The sequence below is a fragment of the Cetorhinus maximus genome, chromosome 1 (genome assembly GCF_964194155.1).
Source record: "Cetorhinus maximus chromosome 1, sCetMax3.hap1.1, whole genome shotgun sequence".
Taxonomy (NCBI): domain Eukaryota; kingdom Metazoa; phylum Chordata; class Chondrichthyes; order Lamniformes; family Cetorhinidae; genus Cetorhinus; species Cetorhinus maximus.
In genome coordinates, this window is record NC_135879.1 from 107,412,264 (window position 1) to 107,432,366 (window position 20,103).

A 20,103-nucleotide genomic window follows, 5' to 3' on the forward strand; every position below is an offset into this window, starting at 1 on the left:
TAGACAGGGGACAAGGGTTGAGGTCCAAAAAAAAAGCCCCAGGGACAAAGACAGGGGACCAAAACAGGTCCCAGTTAAGTTTGGTCAAAAGGGAGGAGCAAAGAAACAGGCTCCCAATGGCTGCAGGGAGCAGACTTAAGTAAAGAGGGCTCAGGAGAAGCCCTGGTAGTTAAAGGGCCATTGGGGCAAAGGTACACCTTTGCAGCATTAGCATTCAGCTCGATGCAGCCAAAGGTCTGAAGTTGTGCCTGCAATTTGGCGCTCGGGTGTATTCTCATGAATCCAGGGGAATGGAATCTCAGGAGACGAGATTGAAACCCTCTGAGGTGGGCAGTTATTGATGCTGTTCGAGTCTGGTAACTGAAAGGGCTCAAAAGCCCTGGAGAGCCAATAAGGCAGCCAAAGATTGGAGATTCTGTGCTGCAGGATGTTGGGGCAAAGGGATCCCTTTGGAGCAGTAGTGTTCAGCTCGGCGCAGCCAAAGAGCTGGAATTATGCTTGTAAGTTGACACTGAAGTGTAGATTCAGGAATGGAAGGGAATGAAATCCCGGAAGACAAGATTGAAACCCTGCGAGGTGGGCCATCGTTGAAGCCTTCCGCATTGGAGTGACTTTTAGAGAGAATTCCAAGGCAAGATCTTCAAAGATAAAGATTGGAATCCCTCATGAGGGAGGCAAAATTTCAGTGAGACTGATTGACTCACAGTGTTTACTGATATCTGGGTGGGTTGTTGAGAAGTCCATAGAATCTGTTTTGGTCACATTTGGCTTTTATTGTCAGTGTGGTGTGCTCGGCCACAGTTTGTCTGTTAATTCACCTGTATCTCATATTAACCCTGAATGTTAGAGTATAAGATAGATATTGTAAATTGATTTATCTTTCTGACCTTGTATAGTAAAGATTATTTTTGTTCAAAACCCATATAATCTGTGGCTTTCTTCACTGAGCAAGTGTCCTGAATCGCAAACTTCATCTACTTTAAACAAAACGGTATTTCCCTAACCGGATCCTACCAACTCGGGGTCTGGCCAAGGATCATAACATATTCAATAGACAAGTGTTTGCAGTACACCCCTTGTATAGAATTTCTCCCAAAACATTTAACAAATAGAACCCCATGTCCACTGCATCCACAAGAGCCAACGTTTCTGCAACTTAAAGTGCTTTTAACAAACCTTGTTATTTTCTTAGCTCCCCGGGCTAAAAAACATTTCCCATTTTCACCCCTGAAATTATGATGAAACTGGCTGCACTCAAAGGCCCATCAGGAAGATTGACATGAGAAGCATTACTAAAAATAACTAATTTCATGTAATTTGGGCCAGAGTGTAATTTGTACTTAAGTACAAATTTTTCCATATCCATTTATTTTTATAATGTTTTATTTGCCCTTAAAACATCTTTAACTTTAGGGTGCTTCATTATAGGGTAGGTAGTGGTGTAGTGGTAATGTCACTGGACTAGTAATCCAGAGGCCCAAGCTACTGCTCTGGAGACATGATTCAAATCCCATCCAGGCAACTGATGGAGTTAAAATTGTCAATTATAATAAAATACCAACTGGTTCACCAATGCCCTTTAGGGAAGGAAATCTGTCTTCCTTACCTGGTTTGGCAATATGGTTGACTCTTAACTGCCCTCAGAAATGGCTAGCAAGCCATTCAGTTACATCAAACTGCAAATGGAATGAAACTGAATGGACCACCCGGCATCAACCTAGGCACCAGAAACAACAATGGCATACCCATCCATCTCGACCCTACAAAGTCCTCCTTACTAACAGCTAGAGGCTTGTGCCAACATTGGGAGAGCTGTCCCACAGACTAGTCAAGCAACAGTCTGAGATACTCACTGAATCATAACTTACAATGTCCCAGGGACCACTATCTCTGTCTGTATGTCTGGGTATGCCCTGTCCCACCAGCAGGACAGACCCACCATAGATGGCAGCACAATGGTATACAGACAGAGGGGAGTTGTCCTGGGATTCCTCAACATTGACCCTAGACCCCATGAAGTCTCATGGCATCAAGTCAAACATGGACGAGGAAAACTCCAGCTTGTTACCACCTACAACCCCCACCTACTCAGCTGATGACTGAGTACTCCTCCATGTTGAACACCAATTGGAAGAAGCACTCAGGGTAGCAAATGCACAGATTGAACTCTGGGTGCAGGACTTCAATGCTCATGACCAAGACTGGCTCGACTACTGACCAAGCCCTGAAGGACATAGCAGCAGCAGGTGCTGAGGGAAGCAAGAGGCAAAAACCTTTTTGACCTCATCCTCTCTAATCTACCTGTCACAGATGCATCTGTCCATGCCTTTTACATTGAAGGCTTACTTTACAGCAAAGGTATCTCATAGGAGACTACATCAGTACTACAGGTCGAATATCCTTTATCCAAAACCTTCAGGGCCAATAGCATTTTGGATTTCAAATAATTTTGGTTTTCGGATGCCGCATATAAACTTATATTACAATAGTCTAAGCCGAGGCTAGCTATAACATAAAGCAGGCTTGTCCAACCCACGGCCTGTGCACCGCATACGTGGCTCCCAAACTGATTAGTGAAAATGCCAGTAAGACGGGTCAGTGAGTTTGAAGGTTTCTGCAGGGGGCTGCATTCGTCTAGTCACAGCCTGTTTCTCTCCTGTTTACTGCTGATAGGCTCAAAAGTGCAAACAAGGGAGAGAAACAGGATGTGATTGAAAGAGCAGCAAACACCGGGAACTGCAAGTATGTGAAGATAGAGAAATTCTGCAGTGTGTGAGGCCCTCTGCTCACCGAGCTTCCACGTTGGCTCCAGCCATTGTCCTGCAGCTCCAACCACATCCCTCCTGGTTCTTGGCACTCCATGCAGCAAGTACCCAGCATTCAGGTGCCACTCGCCCTTGCTCCAGGTCTTTCCTACATTCTCATCGCACCTACCCCACTCTCACCAGCTGATTTGGTGAGTGAGCAAGAGGGGGTGGGGAGCAAGGTGGGGCAGCTGGTGAGGGAAGGTGAGAGACGGTGAGGGTTGAGTGTGGAAGTGAAGGAATGATGGTGGGTGAAGGAGCGATGTGGGTGTGCATGTAAGAGAGAGCAGGGTGAGTGTGTGTGTTTGAGTGAGAAAGAGCGCAAGCGCACGCCAGATGTGTGTGTATATATACGAGAGCAAGGTGTGTGTGCGCGTGTGCCTGTGTGAGAGAGGGGGTGAATCTGTGTGCGTGTACGAGAGAGGCGAGTGAGTGAGAGGTGTGTGTGTGTATATATGTGTGTGTGTGTGTGTGTGTGTGTGTGTGAGTGAGGGAGTGAGTGAGCGTGAGAGAGAAGAGAGAGGGGGGCGGTATGTGTGTGTCTGGCTCACTGCCAGTCATAGGGTTTTCAATCACCCTCTGGGAGCGAACTGGACACACTCTCACCCTTTCATACTCTAACAGTCATCATCATTACTCAATTTTTAATCATCAATTTGTTGTTGTGATTTTTTTTGCTCAGCAAGATTTTCTTTTAATACATCAGCTTTGTTTTTGAAATTCATGTTCAATGCTGTGCCAAACCTTATCTTTCCAAAATATGCTCATCGCTCCTGTCCACCTCCCCCGCCCCTGCGCCCCTCCCACCCCCGAATGTGAGAAAAATTTAAATGTGGCCCCTGACATGTAAAAGGTTGGGCATGCCTGGTCTAAAGTAAATAAAATGGCTAGATGTATCACTGAATAATAAATACAGCGTATCTGAAAAAGTTTCTTCTTGACATGTTCACCACAAAAATCGCAAGGTAAACAATGCAAAAACAGCAAGACTTCCCACACTAAATGTGATGAGGTTAAAAAGAAGTGCGGATTTTGGATGCATTCAGTTTTCGGATTTATGGATAAAGGATACTCGACCTGTATTAAATTGGCTTACTGCAGCTAATTTGCATGGAATCACCACTCTTTTTAGTGACCTCAATCCGTTGTCATCCCCAAACCTAAAACAAGTAGAATTTTCATACTCCCTGACCTTATGTCAATCCTCACGACCGAGTGAATCTAGATAATATTTTAGCCAATGTGTTCCACACACTATCAAGGTGCAACCACAATCTATGTGGAACTGCACAGTTAACTGAATCTGTGACTAACACACATCACCGAACTAAAGCTTCTTGTAATTAATACAATTCCTTCAGACTGATCTTTATCATCACCTGTTTAACTGTTCCCCAGGCATTCCCGGGTTTCATTTGCCTACTATTGGTAATCCAGTCCTGCCATCTGCTGTGGTATCTGGTTCCGCTAACAGTGCTTTCATCCTCAATCCTTCTGTCTGTTGTACCTTCTGCTTCTTTGTACTGGCACCTTCGTCCCTGGACAACCTTGAAATGCCAATCATTGAGCACTCAATCCTTTGTGACACCATGGAATGTTGCATTTTGCTTTCAAGGCTGCTGGAAATGACTGCTTCCCCAGAAATTGTTTCAAGGCAGCAGACATCCGTTTGAAAAGGGAGTCTCTTTCTGAGAACTGACCCTCAGTTAAGTTCAAAACTCTGTCCATATGCAACGCCTTAGCAGAATCCAGCAATTTAAATGTGAACACCGAACAAGGAATCTACAAATTGAATTTCTGCAATCTTTTATACAGTCTGTTAAAGTCCGCAATATATTCCTCTATGGATTGGCTGCCTTTCATTATCTATCAAAATCTGACCATGTCTCCTAGGCATCAAATAGGTCACCTTTCTGGTAAATTTCATCCATGAAGCCTAATAGAAGAGCCAAACATTCCTCAGTTTTCCAGCTCACAAAATACTTTGCTTCTAATTCAACTTTTCTTAGGAAATGACAATTCCAAGGCTATACCTGGTTTCCTCTTTGATAGGGATGTAACCCATGTCCATTTCATTCTTTCACTGGTCATAAAGTTCAGACTCTGAGAACATCTGCAGGTAATCATACCCTGCCAATCTACACTTACTTTCAGCCATTCTTCACAAAAGCTACTATTCCATTTTAAAAAAAAATCTTAGTTTCCAACTTTCACCTTTAGGTAACCCATTCTCTGCTAGGGCATTAAATTTCTGGCAGCCAGTTGGTGAAAGAGGAGACCAGAAGTTAATCTTTACCCTGTTTCAGATTTATTCACAAAAGTGAAACATTACAAATGTATAGCTCCTAACTCTACAACCCAGTGTCAATAAGTGTCTCTTTATATATGCATAAGTAATTACCAATGAATACTCCCAACCTGTATACACTTAGCCTTAAGTTATACAGAACAGTGACCATAGTATGATGGAATTTTACATTGAGTTTGAAAGTGATTTACTTGAGTCTTCAACTAGGAACTCATATCTAAAAAAAGCAAACTGCGTAGGTGTGAGGAGTGAGATGGATAAGATAGTTTGGACAAACAATGGCTAGCATTTAAAGATTACATTTTTTGCAACCAATATATATTCCACTAAACCCAAAAACCCCACAGAGAAAATAGTCCAACCATGGATAACAAGGATTGTCAAAGATGGTATCAAGTCAAAGGAAGCGGCTTATAATGTTGCCCAAAAAAATAGCCTGAAGATTGAGATGATTTTAGAATTCAACAAAGGAGGGACAATAAATTGATAAGGAAAAATAAAACAGAATACGAGAATATACGAGCAAGAGGAAAACAAATGGTAAATATTTCTACTGGTATCTAAATAGGAAGAGATTAGTGAAAGTAAACATGGGCACATTAGAGGTAGAGGTACTGTGAAACCATGCTTCATATGAAAAAAATTGCTTTTAAATTTACTGGTTGGAGATCCCTAATGGATTTTTGTTTAGAAAGACTAAAGCCACATCCCAGGGACTTGGGATCATAGTCAAAGGGGGCTGCACATTTGCATCACTGTAACTTCTATATTTCAAAACTATTGAAACAGAGACAACTTGTCTGCAAAGCTGCACCAAGAATAATTGCCTTGAAAGAGATAGATGGGGGCCATCTCCTATCCCACCAGCAAAACATTCAGAAATTAACTTGGGTATTCAATGAGGTAGAGACAAACCATTAGACATAATCAGTTGAACAATGGGACCCTAGCTGAGAGAGGAATTTCCAGCCATGATCTAATCAAGGTAACTAGAATACACTAATCAAGACCATATTTGGATCACTGGGCAATTGGAGAAAGGTCATGTGACAAGCCAACCCTTTGCGAACTTTAAGCACCTATTTTTTTTTCTGCAGAACAATACAAGTAACTGAAACACAGAAGGAATATGACCATGAGTGGGTTCTTTGCCTCTCACTCATTCCATCCAACTGGCAAGTATTGAAATAAAAGCAAAAAAACTGCGGATGCTGGAAATCCAAAACAAAAACAAAAATATCTGGAAAAACTCAGCAGGTCTGACAGCATCTGCGGAGGGGAACACAGTTAATGTTTTGAGTCCGTATGACTTTTCAACAGAAGTATTGAACCCTGTCTGCTGAGTTTAACTACCCAGGTGCCATAGACAAGGGAGTTTAAAAAGAACTCAACCCAGCACTGCTGTCTCCAGAAGAACAGATAAATCATCACAGGCATCTTTAAACTTCCTCGACGCCGAAAAGCAGCAGGACCACCATGTGGTAACAGCAGGACCACCAATTTCAGCCGCAACCACTGAATCACCAACCTTCAAGAGCTGCATGCCCCTTTAATTCTTCTGGCCTTTAAATGACTTAATCTATCCCCCCTACTCTGTAATCTATTTGTGTGTGTGTGTATGTGTGTGTGTGTAAGTACAAGAGAGAGTGAGAATGAGAGCGAAAGCAAAGCTTCCGTGTGTGTTCACACACGAGTGTCTGCATGCATGTGAGGGTGAAAGTGTGTATCAGAGTGTTTAATTATTTTACTTAGACCGAGGTAAGTACAATAAAATCTATCCTCTGTTCTGGTTTAAGAACTCAAGAAAACCCGTCTGAACATATCTTCCATGGTCATAGCACGTAAACAGCTAAACACTCTCAGAATTAGCAAGTATATCCATTTTTTAAAAGGTCTATTGCACTCAAATGAGGAGAGGGAAAAGAGGGGAGCTATTCGACTCCTCTCACTAGATCGTAACAGTGGGGAATTAAGGAAATGGCAAAGACATTGAACTTTTTATGGTATTTTATACTCTCCCCACAACCCCACCGCCATGATGAGTTTGGAGGCAGGAGAGCATTTAATCGGGTGGGATGATGACGGGTGGGGACCCTACCAGCTTCCCACCTCCACTGCAATTAAGCCTATGGCGGGAAGGCTAATTGAGCTTTTCAGGGGCAATTAATGCCCTGCTAAGAGTCTCTTCCTGCTGCTGCTGGTATTAACCCAGCGACGGGCGAGTCTGTCACCACACATGGAGCATGACATGGAAACCAGTGTGAGATGCCTGTGGTCTCCCAGAGGCTTCCTCCTTCAAAGACATTCAGTGTCTGATCAAGGGACCCGGCATCAGAAAGAGGGGGGCCCGTCGACAGCCACCCCTTGCCCTTGCAAGGAGGAGGCAATGCAGGTCTCTTGCTGGTTCTCCAGTTGGCGGCCAAAATCCATAAAATTCTCCTTCACATTTGTCTTTACAGCAGAAGACACAAAAAACATGACAGAAATAATGGGGAACCAAGGGTCTAGCGATATTTAGGAACTTAAAGAAATCAGTATAAGAGATAGTGCTGGAGATTCTAAAGAATCAAGTGGTGAAAAACCCCCTGGACCCAATAACCTGCATCCTAGAGTTTTAAACATGGTAGCTGCAGAGACAGTCGATGTATTGGTTTTGATGTTCCAGGATTCCTTAGATTCTAGAGTAATTCCCAAGGATTGGGAAGTAGCAAGCATAACCCTGCTAATTGAGAAGGAGGAGAGAAAACAGGGAACTATAGTCCAGTCAGTCTACCATCAATAGTAGGAAAATTGTTAAAATCTATTTTTAGGAACATGACAACCGGGCCCTTAGAAAATCATAACATGATTATGCAGAGTCAACATAGATTAATGTAAGCAAAATAACGTTTGACAAATCTGTTTGATTTTTCTTATTCATTCATGGGATGTGGGCATCACTGACTAGGTCAGCATTTATTGCCCATCCCTAATTGCCCTTGAGATGGTGGTGGTGAGCTGCCTCCTTACACCGCTGCAGTCCCTGTGGCGTAGGTACACCCACAGTGCTGTTAGGAAGGGAGTTCCAAGATGTTAATCCAGCGACAGTGAAGGACCGGCAATATATTTCCAAGTCAGGATTGTGAGTGGCCTGGAGAGGAACTTCCAGGTGGTGTTCCCCTGTGTCTGCTGACCTTGTCCTTCTAGATGGTAGTGGTCATGGGTGCTAAGGAGGCTTGGTGCATCTTGTAGGTGGAACACACTGCTTCTACTATGAGTTGGTCGTGGAGGGAGTGAAGGTTTGTGGATGGGGTGCCAATCAAGCAGGCTGCTTTGTCCTGGATGGTGTCAAGCTTCTTGAGTGCTGTTGTAGCTGCACTCATCCAGGCAAAGTGGACAGTAATCTCTCACTGTCCTTGACTTGTGCCTTACAGATGGTGACCAGGCTTTGGGAAGTCAGGGGATGAGTTACTCACCATAGGATTCCTAGCCTCTGACCTGCTCTTGTAGCCACAGTATTTATATGGCTATCCCAGTTCAGTTTCTGGTCAATGGTAATCCCCAGGATGTTGTTAGTGAGGGATTCAGCAATGGTAATGCCATTTCATGTCAAGGGGCAATGGTTAGGTTCTCTCTTGTTGGAGATGGTCATTGCCTGGCACTTGAGGCGCAAATGTTACTTGCCACTTGTCAGCCCAAGCCTGGATATTGTGCAGCTTCTGCTTCAGTATGTGAGGAGTTGCAAATGGTGCTGAACATTGTGCAATCATCAGCGAACATCCCCACTCCTGACCTTATGATGGATGGAAGGTCATTGATGGAGTTGCTGAAGATGGTTGGGCTGAGGACAACCTCAGGCAATCTCCTTCTTTGGAAAATGTAACGAGTAAGGTAAGGGGGAACCAATGGACAAAATGTATTTGGATTTTCAAAAAATGTTTGTTGAGATGCCACAAAACAGGTTATTACACAAAATTAGGACTTATGGAATTGGGCAAATATAGTAGCATGAATTGAGGACTGGTCGTTTTTGGGTTGGCAGGCTGCAACTAACAGAGTTCCGGAAGGATCAGTTGATGGGTCTCAGCTATTTACAGTCTATATTAATTACTTAGATGAGGGAGTTGTGTAACATATTCATGTTTACTGACTATACAAAGCTAGATGAGAAAGTAAGAAGCGAATAGAATGCAAGTGGCTGCAGAGAAATATATGGCAGGTTCAAGTGAGCAGGAACATGACAGATGGAATACAATGTGGTGAACTGTGATGTTATCCATTCTACAAGGAAAAATTTAAAAGAAGAACATTTATGAATGATAAGAAACTCATAAATATGTGCAGAGAGACCTGGGTGTCCTTGCACATGAATCCCAAAACAGAATTCTTTTTAAAAATAGCAAAATTAATAGACAGGTTCAACAAGCAATTAGGAAGTCAAATGGTATGTTAGATTCTGTTTAAAAAGGGATTAAAGTGCATGAGTAAAAAGGTATTACTACAATTATGCAGAGAATTAGTGAGGCCACATCTGGAGTAGTGTGTGCATTTTTCATCTCCTTACCAAAGAAAGGACACATGCTTTAGAGGGAATGCAACAAAGGTTCAGAAGACTGGTCCTGCAGAGATGCCCTATGAGAAGGGATAAAATAGACTCAACCTATATTCACAGAGTTCAGAAAAATTAGAGGCATCTATAGAATTCTTAAGGAGCTTGGCAGGGTAGACATTGAGAAAATGTTTGCCCTGGCTGAGGAGTATAGTAGAGTCAAAGTTTCAGAATAAAGGGTCGGCCATTTAGGTCAGAGATGAGGAGAAATTTCTTCAAAGGGTTGGGTATCTCTGGAATTCTCTACCCCAATGAGCCGATGTTCAGTTGTTGACTATGCATTAAAAAGGTCAATAATTTTTTGGATACTAAAGGAATTATAGGATTTGGGGATTGTGTGGAAAGGCGGAGTTGAGGTAGAAGATGATCAGCCATGATCTCATATAATAGTAAAGTAGGTTCCAAGAGTCAAGTGGTCTACTTCAGTTCCTATTTCTTATGTGGTTATGTTTATTTTCCTAGTTCCCGGCCAAAACTCGTTCGTTACTCGCACCATGTCAAATTGACCCTTCATTCCTGTGCTTAGCAACCAATGTTCAATTTTAAAAATCTCATCTTTGTTTTCAAATTTCTCCATGGCTTTGGCCCTCCCTATCTCTAATCTCATCTAGCCTTATAACCTCAGCAAGTATCTACACTACTCTAATTCTGGCCTCCTCAATTTAAATTGCTCCAAGTTGGTGGCCAAGTTTCGAGCTGTCAGGGCCCCAATCTCTGGAATTCCCTCCCTAACCTGTTCTGTGTCTCTATCTCTCTATCCTCCGTTGAGAGGCGCCTTAAAACCTAATGCTTGGACCAAGCTTTTGGTCATCTGACCTAATATCTCCTTATGTTGCTCTGTGTCAAGTTTTGCTTTATAATATCTCTGACATGCTCTGGGACATTTTATTATGTTAAGCACTATGAATGCTCGTTATTGCCATTGTTGCTGAATGGTTCAATCAGTTATGAATTTACAAAAGGTAATATAGCAGAGCCTTTCATCCACACCTGCACATTTTCAGCCCTTGGAGACTTGCAGGCAACTAATGATTTTGTTCCAATAATATTTTTGCACATCCACAGCTCTGCTTAATATTTCGGGAATTGGGGACTCAGTTACAAGAGGTAGACAATAAAGCAGAAGATTTGTCGTGCAAATCACGCAAACAAATGAATCCTGGATTATCAGCTTACTGAAGCTGATCTCCACAGCAACAAAGTCAGAAAATGCTATAAATAAGCTACTCCAACAACCAGCAGCAAAAAATACAAATTCTTCATTTTCTGGTGATAACTGAGCTCACAATGGAACAGGTGTCAAGGTACACTTGATAATGAAACAACTCCATATGGTTTGAACTCTGCATAGCCTAATCGCACTTCCTTAGAAGAGTTCCTGTATTACATATTAACTAGGATTTTAAAGGAATAATGGACAAGTTATTTGACAAGCATCAACTAGATTACCAAATGATCATTTTAAGATTAAGATCATTTTAAATTACAAGATGCATCATTTTCAAGTAGAAATAGTAAAAATGCTATTAATTAGAATACACTAGGGCCATCTATGGAGCCCTAATATATGTTGGAGTTATGGAGAAGCCAGCAGCATCTTACTTATATTTCAGACCTACCTTCAGGTTCAGCTGCACTAGTCCATAGATTTAGACAGAGGTTAAACCAAGCAATTAGGTCTGAAGTTATTGGTAGAAAAAGTTCTCTACAGTATATGCTAAAATATTTGATGCAGATCTGGGTTGGAACATTTTTAGAAATCTTATAATGAAGGTCAGCATATTCCATACATTCTCTAGAACCAGTCCAGAGAGGATATTGCTCACACAATTACTTTTCAGAACAATTTCAGCTATGATCTGGTTGGGAAAACTCTGTGCAAGTGAGGGGCGATCAAATTAAAAGGATATTCTCATTTGCAGGAGGATTTCTGGACACTACCTCCTTGTCCATTTGTCTAATCCTTTTTGACAATTCAATTTACAATTAAAAAAATTCTCATGCAGCCCTCATTAATGAGGGATTGGGGATGATCGGGAAGTTAGGGGAGGTGGTGGCGGCGAGGTGGTGATGCCACTGGACTAGAAATCCAGAGGCCCAGAATAATCCTCTGATAGAATTTAAATTCAATGAATAAAAATCTGGAATTAAAAGCTAGTAGCCATAATAGTGATCTGGCTCACTAACGTCCTTTAGGGAAATTTTAAAAACCTTCATGAAACCTCATCCCGCCGGTGGATGAGGTTTCATGATAAATGTAAAGGCCTTAAGGTTGGACGGGCAGCTCAGTTAAGTATTTTAATTGATATTTAAATGGCCTTAATAGGCCTTTGACAGTTCGGCGGACGCACAGCCAACTCCAGTGCGCGCCCACTGAACTGAATATCTGAATGACGCGCGATGACGTCGGGATGCACACCTGACGTCACCGTACATCATTTTACGCATCAGTGAGCGGGGCCTGCCCCCACTCGCCGGCCCGAAGATTCTGCCCCTGCTCTAAAGCAGTAGAAAATGCGAGATTTCACAACTTTTCATCTGGGCAAATTCTTGGGATTTTCATTGATTGGACCTATTTATTTGGGGTGAGCTCTTGGCACATATTCAGCCTGACACTGGGAGCTCACAAGGGGTGGGATAGGAATAATGAATTAATGAATGCCTAAGCCTTAAAGAATATGGCTAATATTTATGGAGAAATCCAAGCTTTTCATATGGAATTAGCATAACTTCCTTGCTTTTGTGTTCTCTGCCTCTATTGATAAAGCATAGGATCCTGTATGTTTTATGTAAAAATGAAGTCTCTGCCCGCTGCAAAACCTATATCAAAATGAAACCCTGTCAAACAAAGAAAAATGTACCAACATATTAGTTACTCTTTTTTACTGATGTATATTCAGTCTATCATGGTGTGTTTATCAAAGTGTGTTTACATTGTTCTGTTCACAGTTTAACAGTCCATTACACTAATGTTTTGAGTATACAACTGTTAAAGCTGGAATACTGTTCCCTCCTGTTGCTTTGAAACAATGGTGCATGTTGCACAGCAGAATAATGAATCCTGAATCATCATGAATGAAGGAGCTGCTGTTAATTTGCTCTCAAATTAATCAGCTCTGGGACTCTTAACAATAGAGGTGTTCTGTACATACAGACTGGCAGTGGGCAACATGTATGTCGATTCTTTTTTTTGCAACTGGATACCACTTGGAGGGGTAGAAAAACTGTGCAGAACATTTTAAGCATGAGTTCTGCTGGTCTTGCATACAAAGCAAGTTTGTGAAGCAGCTGTTAAATGGATCGCTTCAGGTAACTCTGCAGTCTTCCAAGGAACTATCCGTTGGCTCCTCCTATTTCTCATCTACGTGCTTCCCCTTGGCAACATCATCTGAAAACATAATATTAACTTTCACATGTACTCTGACATCCAGCTCTACCTCACCGTCACCTCCCAATTTATTTTGCTGTTGCTAAATTAATCACACTGTTTGGTTAGTGCTTGGTTAGCAGAAATTTCCTCCCTGTATACATTAGGAAGACCAAAAAGTCTTTCATCTCAGCTATAATCTTCGTCCCCTAGCTAGCGGTTCCATTCCTCTCTTTGTCACCTATCTGAGGTTGAACCAGGCTGTTCGCAACCTATGCCACACTTGACCGCAAGTTGAGTTTCCAACCACATATCCATTCCTCACTAAAGACCTGCCTATTTTTACCTTCGTAACATTATTCAACTCCACCAATGCTTCAGCTGATCTGCTGCTGAAATCCTCATCCATGCCTTTGTTACCTCCAAACTTGACCATTCCAACGCACTCCTGACCAGCCTCTCACATTTTGTCCAATATAAACTTAAAGTCATCCGAAACTCTGCTGCCTGTGTCCTGACTCGCACAAAGTCCCATTTACCCATCAACCTTGTGCTAGCTGACCTCCATTGGCTTCCAGTTAAATAACATCTTGATTTTAAAATTCTCATCCTTGTTTTTAAATCCCTCCATTTCCTCACCCCTCCCTATCTCTGTAATCTCCTCCAGCCCTATAATCCTCTGAGGTATCCATACTTCTCTAATTATGGCTTCGAGGATCCCTGATTTTAACAACTCCATGTTTGGTGGCCATGAGTTCAGCTGCCAAGACCCTAAGCTCTAAAATGCCTCACTAAACCTCTCCACTTCTCTTTCCCACTTCAAGACGCTACTTAAAATTTCTCTCTTTGACCAAGCTTTTGGCTGCCTGTCCTAAGTCACCTTACACAGCTCATGGTCAAAATTTGCTTTATAACATTCCCGTAAAGCAACTTGGGATGTTTTATTACCTTAAAGCAAGTGAGAAAATGTGAGGTTGTCCACTTAAGCTGGAAGAATAGAAAAGCAGAGTATTATTTAAATGGAGAGAGAGATTGCAGAATGCTGTGGTACAGAGGGAACTGAATGTTCTTGTATATAAATCACAAAGTCATCAAGCTGCAATTAAGAAGGCAAACAGGATGTTGACCTGTATTGAAAGGGAGATGGAGTATAAAAGAAGGGAAGTTGTGTTCCAACTGTACAGGGCATTGGTGAGATCACATCTAGAATACTGTGTGCACTTTTGGTCACCTTACCTAAGGAGGGACATATTTGCATTGGAAGCAGCTCAAAGAACATTCACTAGGCTAATTCCTGTCATGAAGGGGTTGCCTTATGAAGAAAGGGTGAGCAAGTTGGGCCTATACTCAATGGAGCTTAGAAGAACGAAAGGTGACCTTATTGAAATATTTAAGATTCTGAGGGGGTTTGACAGGATGGACACTGACAGGATGTCTCCCCTCGTGGGGGAATTTAGAACTAGGGGGCACAGTTTCAATATAGTCTCCCAGGGTTGGAGGTATTTGGAATTGTTTCTCTTATGAGCACTGGAGGCTGGATCACTGAATATATTCAAGGCTGAGTTAGACAGATTTTTGATTTACATTGGAGTCAAGGGTAATGAGAGACAGGCAGAAAAGTGGAGATGAGGCCACAGCAAATCATCCTGATCCTACTGCCTGGCAAGGCAGGTTCAAAGGACCAAATGACTTACTCCTACTCCTATTTATGTTCTTAAAGGTTCTATATAAATAGAATTGCTGCACATCATCTGAAATCCAGAACCTTAAGTGAAGCTGGTTGTAATAGTGGATCTGCAAGTAGAAGTCTTTCTTCTTGCATTATCATACTGCACTGTGACTGCACTGTGGAGTGGAAGGTTATCCAATACCTCATAACAATCATCTGGAAGGAAATCCAAGGTGAAGCAATTAGAGAGATGCAATACATTTTCCAGCCACAAAGGTCTGAAAATCTTTGGCAGTGGCTAGAGAGCAAGCCTCCTACATGCCCTGTTTCAGTATCATGTCCATCTGCAAGACAAGGTGAGGGAGGGACAAATAGTCTACACAATTATGAAATAACCTCTTTTAAAAAACCTCTCATTCAGCATAACTGTCCACCCTGTAACTATAACATGTGAAAGCTAACTTTCAAATCTTGTTACTGGATCAATGTATTCTTCACAATTTAAACATATTTATTTTTGAATTTGTGAATACTATTTTCACAGACTTTGGCAACTGTACTGCATTTAATAAAAACATGTAAGTGGATAACAATTTCCAAAACTCTTTTTGTTCAGCTTTTTCAGTTGTTTCAAAGAACGTAATTTACATGGAAAACATTGTTCATTTTCTAAATAGTTGGCTCAGTCTATTAATTTTGTTAACGTCCCTGTACATTACCATTCTTCAAGTGACGTTAATGTGATTAGCTTTTTAAGGAAGTAGAGGAAATGGTTGGTGGAGCTATTTTAGAAACAAAATACAAGGCTCAGATAGTGAAAATACAGATTTTCCTGAGACACGTCACCAGTTGCCACAAGTAGATGCTTGTTATGCACACAACACATTGAAGAATTATAGCCATGTATCATAAAGGGAACTGAGTAACCTTCTTCTTGTGCCTCAGTGTATTCCATAGGAACTCTGTAGCTATTTTGGATTTCTTTAAGAGTTTCAAGGTATAACATTTTGTACAATATGGAGTAATCTCATTATGATTGTGCATAACTTTTAATATATGCTGAAATGTTTATAGTAAAGGGGAATTAAAGCTTATTAAAGCACTCAGATGAGTATTGTGCTCCAAACCATTTGTCAGTTTCCTATTTCAGCTAAGACGTTCATTATAACCATAGCAACATATGGCAGAAGAGCTTATAGGATTTACTAATTATATCAGGTGACTCAGACAGCCACACCTGATCTCTGGATTTACCAATCAGTAGCAAAAGCAGCACTCCTATCCAATCATCTACTTAAAATAATGTCTAGATATAGGTGAATGTACAAGAAAATTGAATTTCATTTACAGCATAGAAAGTAAACAACTTTTGGATTAGTACGTTCAAATTAATTGCTGCAACTATTTTTGCAAAACACCTTACCTTAAAATCTATTCTGCAATGAGAATAAATAAAATACAGGACATGGATGAACACATTCCTTGATTGGCATTACTGAAATACCCTTTCAGTCATCTGCTGAATCGTGAAAAATATCAGTTTCATTCAAAAAGTTAGTTAATTAACACAGCAGGCATTATTGAGCTTATAACATAGTCACAGATAAAGATAGATATATATATATTAAGGCAACTAAGAATGTATAACAATGCCCATTCTGAAATAAAACAAAATAGAGAGGCAATACTACAATATTGATGAAGCCAGTAATAAGTGGCAGCACAGACAAATCAGATGATATAACAGTAACTGTACAGTTAATTACTAATCATACTTACCACGAGGAAAACGATTCGGTTGTACTACATGTAGAAATGTTCGTGCCAGTTCAAATAGCAATCCTATAGTTCCAGGATCATAATATGTGTTAGCCTCATAGTTCACAGCAGGTACTGCCCCAAAATCCAATGTTTCAGTTTCTATTGGGTAGCTCCATGGCTGGCTTTCACTTCCAGTCCTACTACAAAGTATTAATAGAAGCATCGTTACTGCAATAGCCATGACAGGAAACACACAAGAGCAAGAAATCCCAAATAAGTGTCTTATTTTTTCTGAATTGAGGGGGGAAAGAAAAAGAAAAAGCAGTCTTCAAACAATGCCAAAGCAGGAAAATAGGAAATTTGGGTGCCACTTCAGCCTCTTTGTTTCTGTGATGGCATCATTTCAAACAGCTTCCACATTGATAGAATGGAGTTAAAAAATATCATGGAGATCTCCAAGTCCTTCATCCAATATTCAGATTTCACTCAGGTTTCAAATTCCAAACAAATTCATGCTCTCCAGAAATTGATTTAGCGCACCATGTCTGGCACAGATGACGACAGCTGGAAAAGTGGTTGAAGATGCTGCTATCTTAGCTCCTTGAACTAATGCTCAGCAGAAAGTCTCATCTGTAGTTAGGGGGTAGATCAACCCGCCCACTGGGGAGTATTAGCTGGTACAGGCACCAGTAGCATGTCTCAAAGACGCTTATCTGTAATAGAAAAAATGCAGCAACTTAGCCTGAAAATTACAACTGTTAATCAGGCTTGTAACACTGAGTGTTCAATGAAGAAATAAATTCTAAGGCAAAATTTTGCGATCTTTACATTTTTAATGAACTGGTCATTAACCATTAATTTTACCACAGGCAGCAAAAGCATAATGATTTAAAGACAGCAAAATCATAATGGTTTAGCAAAATGGTTTAAACAATTGAATTACAACATATTTGTTCAAAAAATGCTGCAAGTTTAAGGGCAGGTTTATCACTTCCAATAGTTGTCATATCCATATTTAAATAGCTTAAATATGTGCAAAATGTATTTTCCTTGACAATATTTGTGTCCAAAACAATATAACTGTTGCAAACTATACACGGTCAACATTTTTAACTTAAACTTTTGTCATAAAAATACATTTAAGCAAGCCATTGAGAAAAATCTGTGAAGCCGTTTACCAGCATAACGAGCTAAATATACATCAGAAAAGGCACATTCTTATATTCAGCTATGCGTGCAGGCCAGGGTGTATTCTTGTTTCTCGAAACCCTTATAAAGTCATCAAAATGCCAATGTTAGACAATATGGCAGTGCAATAAAAGGCAGTTCACAGAAGATGCAAGATCGCAATTCATAATCGTGACCATTCCAGTACCAGAATGCAGCACGCAATTCCCTCAAGGACCGAAGGAAAAAAGGAAAAGAGCATTCTTAGGCTAATATCACACCTTGTTGGTGTATGGCTCATGTGGAAGATTTTCCCCCCCTTGGGGGGGGTGGAGGTGCAGCAGTGGGCGCGTGCAGACGCGCCTCCGATCGGCACCCCCAATTGGGGGCGCGCTGCCATTTTACATGGGTGGGCCAATTAAGGAACGCCCAGCATGACATCCGCCAGGAAGCGCTATGCACTCCCTGCGCGGAGGGTGGGGAATTCCGTCAGCCGGGAGTGCACTCTTTCGTGCATGCATGCGAAAGAGTGCACTCATCTCCCTGAGGCTAAGTGCTGCCTCAGGGAGATCGAACAAAAAAAAAATTCCCTGACATGTCCCCTCATGTGACACTGTCACATGAGTTGGGGCATGTCCATCACTTTCATTCAAACCTTTATTAAATTTTTAAAACCCTCATGAAACCTCATCCCACCCGTGGATGAGGTTTCATGCTTTTTCTGAAGCCCGCCAGGGCTCCTGGCCTGCCCACCAACCTTTAGGTTGGACAGGCAGGTCCATTAATTACTTGAATTAGTTTTTAAATGGCTTCAATAGGCCGTTGACAGGTCGGCGGGCACACAGCTGATTCGGCTGCGCCCCCGCCAACCTGAACATTGAAATGACGCAGTTTGGCGTCGAGTTCCACCCGACATCATCCCTTGTCATTTTACACGTCGGTAAGCAGGCCCCGCCCTCCGCTCGCCGACCTCAATATTCTGGCCATGAAGAGGTGTACAAATAAATACTCAAATTATATACATCCACACCAATATAACAGGTAAACAGCCCCCACTAATCAAAGTATGGGGTTTGGTCAATGCCAACAATGATTTTCAGTTCAGAAGCAAAATACTGTGGGTGCTGGAAATCTGAAATAAAAACAGAAAAAGCAGGAAATACTCAGGTCTGGCAGCATCTGCGCGGAGAGATAAGAGTTAACATTTCAGGTTGCAGCCTTTCATCAGAATTTCCTGGATAAATGTTGCCCAAAAGACACCAAAAGCAATGAAAGTAAATGAGAAGTAAGCAAGAATTTGGGATGATACTGCAATAAGTGAAGTAAAAAAAAATCAAATGCATCAAGTTCAGGTGACTCAGTGAATAATGCTAAGGACTGTGATGTAGTGATCACAGAAATATGATTAACCACCAGCAACAGAGGTGAAGATAATACAACAGTTCAGTGCTCAGGAAAGATAGGCTAGGCAAGAGGTGAGGTAGACTAGCTGTGTGTGACAGGGGCATCTTGAAATAATGAAATAGGCCCAAAAAGTACAAAAAGAGAATTCCAAAAATATAGTTTGGTTGAAGCATGCAGTGTGAACAAGAGTAGCCCTTCAAACCTGCTCTGCCATTCAATGAGATCATGACTGATCTATGATACTATTTCATATATCTGCCTTTGTCCCATATCCCATTTTACCTTGGTTAACAGAAATCTATCAATCTCAGATTTAGAATTAACAATTGACCTAGCTATTTACAGAAGTGACCCAAATTTCTACCATCCTTTGCACATTTCCTAACTCTACTAAAAAATCTGACTCTAATTTTAGGCTATGCCTCCTCTTCCTAATTTCTCCAGCTAGTGTAAACATTCATTTCCATCTACCCTACCAATTCCCCTTAATATCTTGAAAACTTAGATCATATCACCCCTTCATCCAAAAGGACTCAAGTCCCTCAGTTCTTCTACTTCTCTGTTCTTCTCAACCTCCTACCATCTATTGTGCATTCCCTTGCCTTGTTTGTCTTCATCAAATGCATTCTCCAGATTGAATTCCATTTGCCACTCTTCTGTCCACCTGACCGGTCCATTGATATCTCTTTGCAGCCTACAGCTATCTTCCTCACCATGAATCCCACAGCCAATCTTCATATCAACTGCAAACTTCCTAATCATATCTTCAATTGTTTAGGCTTAAATGTAGATGTATACACCACAAACAGCAAGGGACACAGTATTGAGCCCTGCAGAACCCCACTGGAAACACTTTCCAGTCACAAAAACATCCGCTCATAACCCTTTGTTTCCTGCCACTGAGCTAATTTTGGATCCAACTTGCCTCCTTCCACCATAGAGTTTTAATTTTCTGAGCAGTTTGCCATGTGGGGCCTTGTCAAAAGCCTTGCTAAAATTCAGTAGGCTACAAAAAAGGTATTACTCTAACTATCC

The 20,103-nt window shown here is 41.4% G+C and overlaps 1 protein-coding gene across 8 annotated transcripts in view; it reads right to left on the reverse strand.

Annotated features, from left to right (window-relative positions):
• Window positions 1-20,103, reverse strand: part of LOC144682600 (prominin-1-A-like) — a 297,236-nt gene that overhangs the window by 223,218 nt on the left and 53,915 nt on the right. For all 8 annotated transcript variants that reach the window (XM_078545151.1, XM_078545141.1, XM_078545114.1 and 5 more), the window contains exon 2: window positions 16,516-17,210. In XM_078545151.1, coding sequence (XP_078401277.1) covers window positions 16,516-16,738 — 223 coding nt within the window. In that variant the 5' untranslated portion in view covers window positions 16,739-17,210. The remainder of the gene's footprint in view (window positions 1-16,515; window positions 17,211-20,103) is intronic.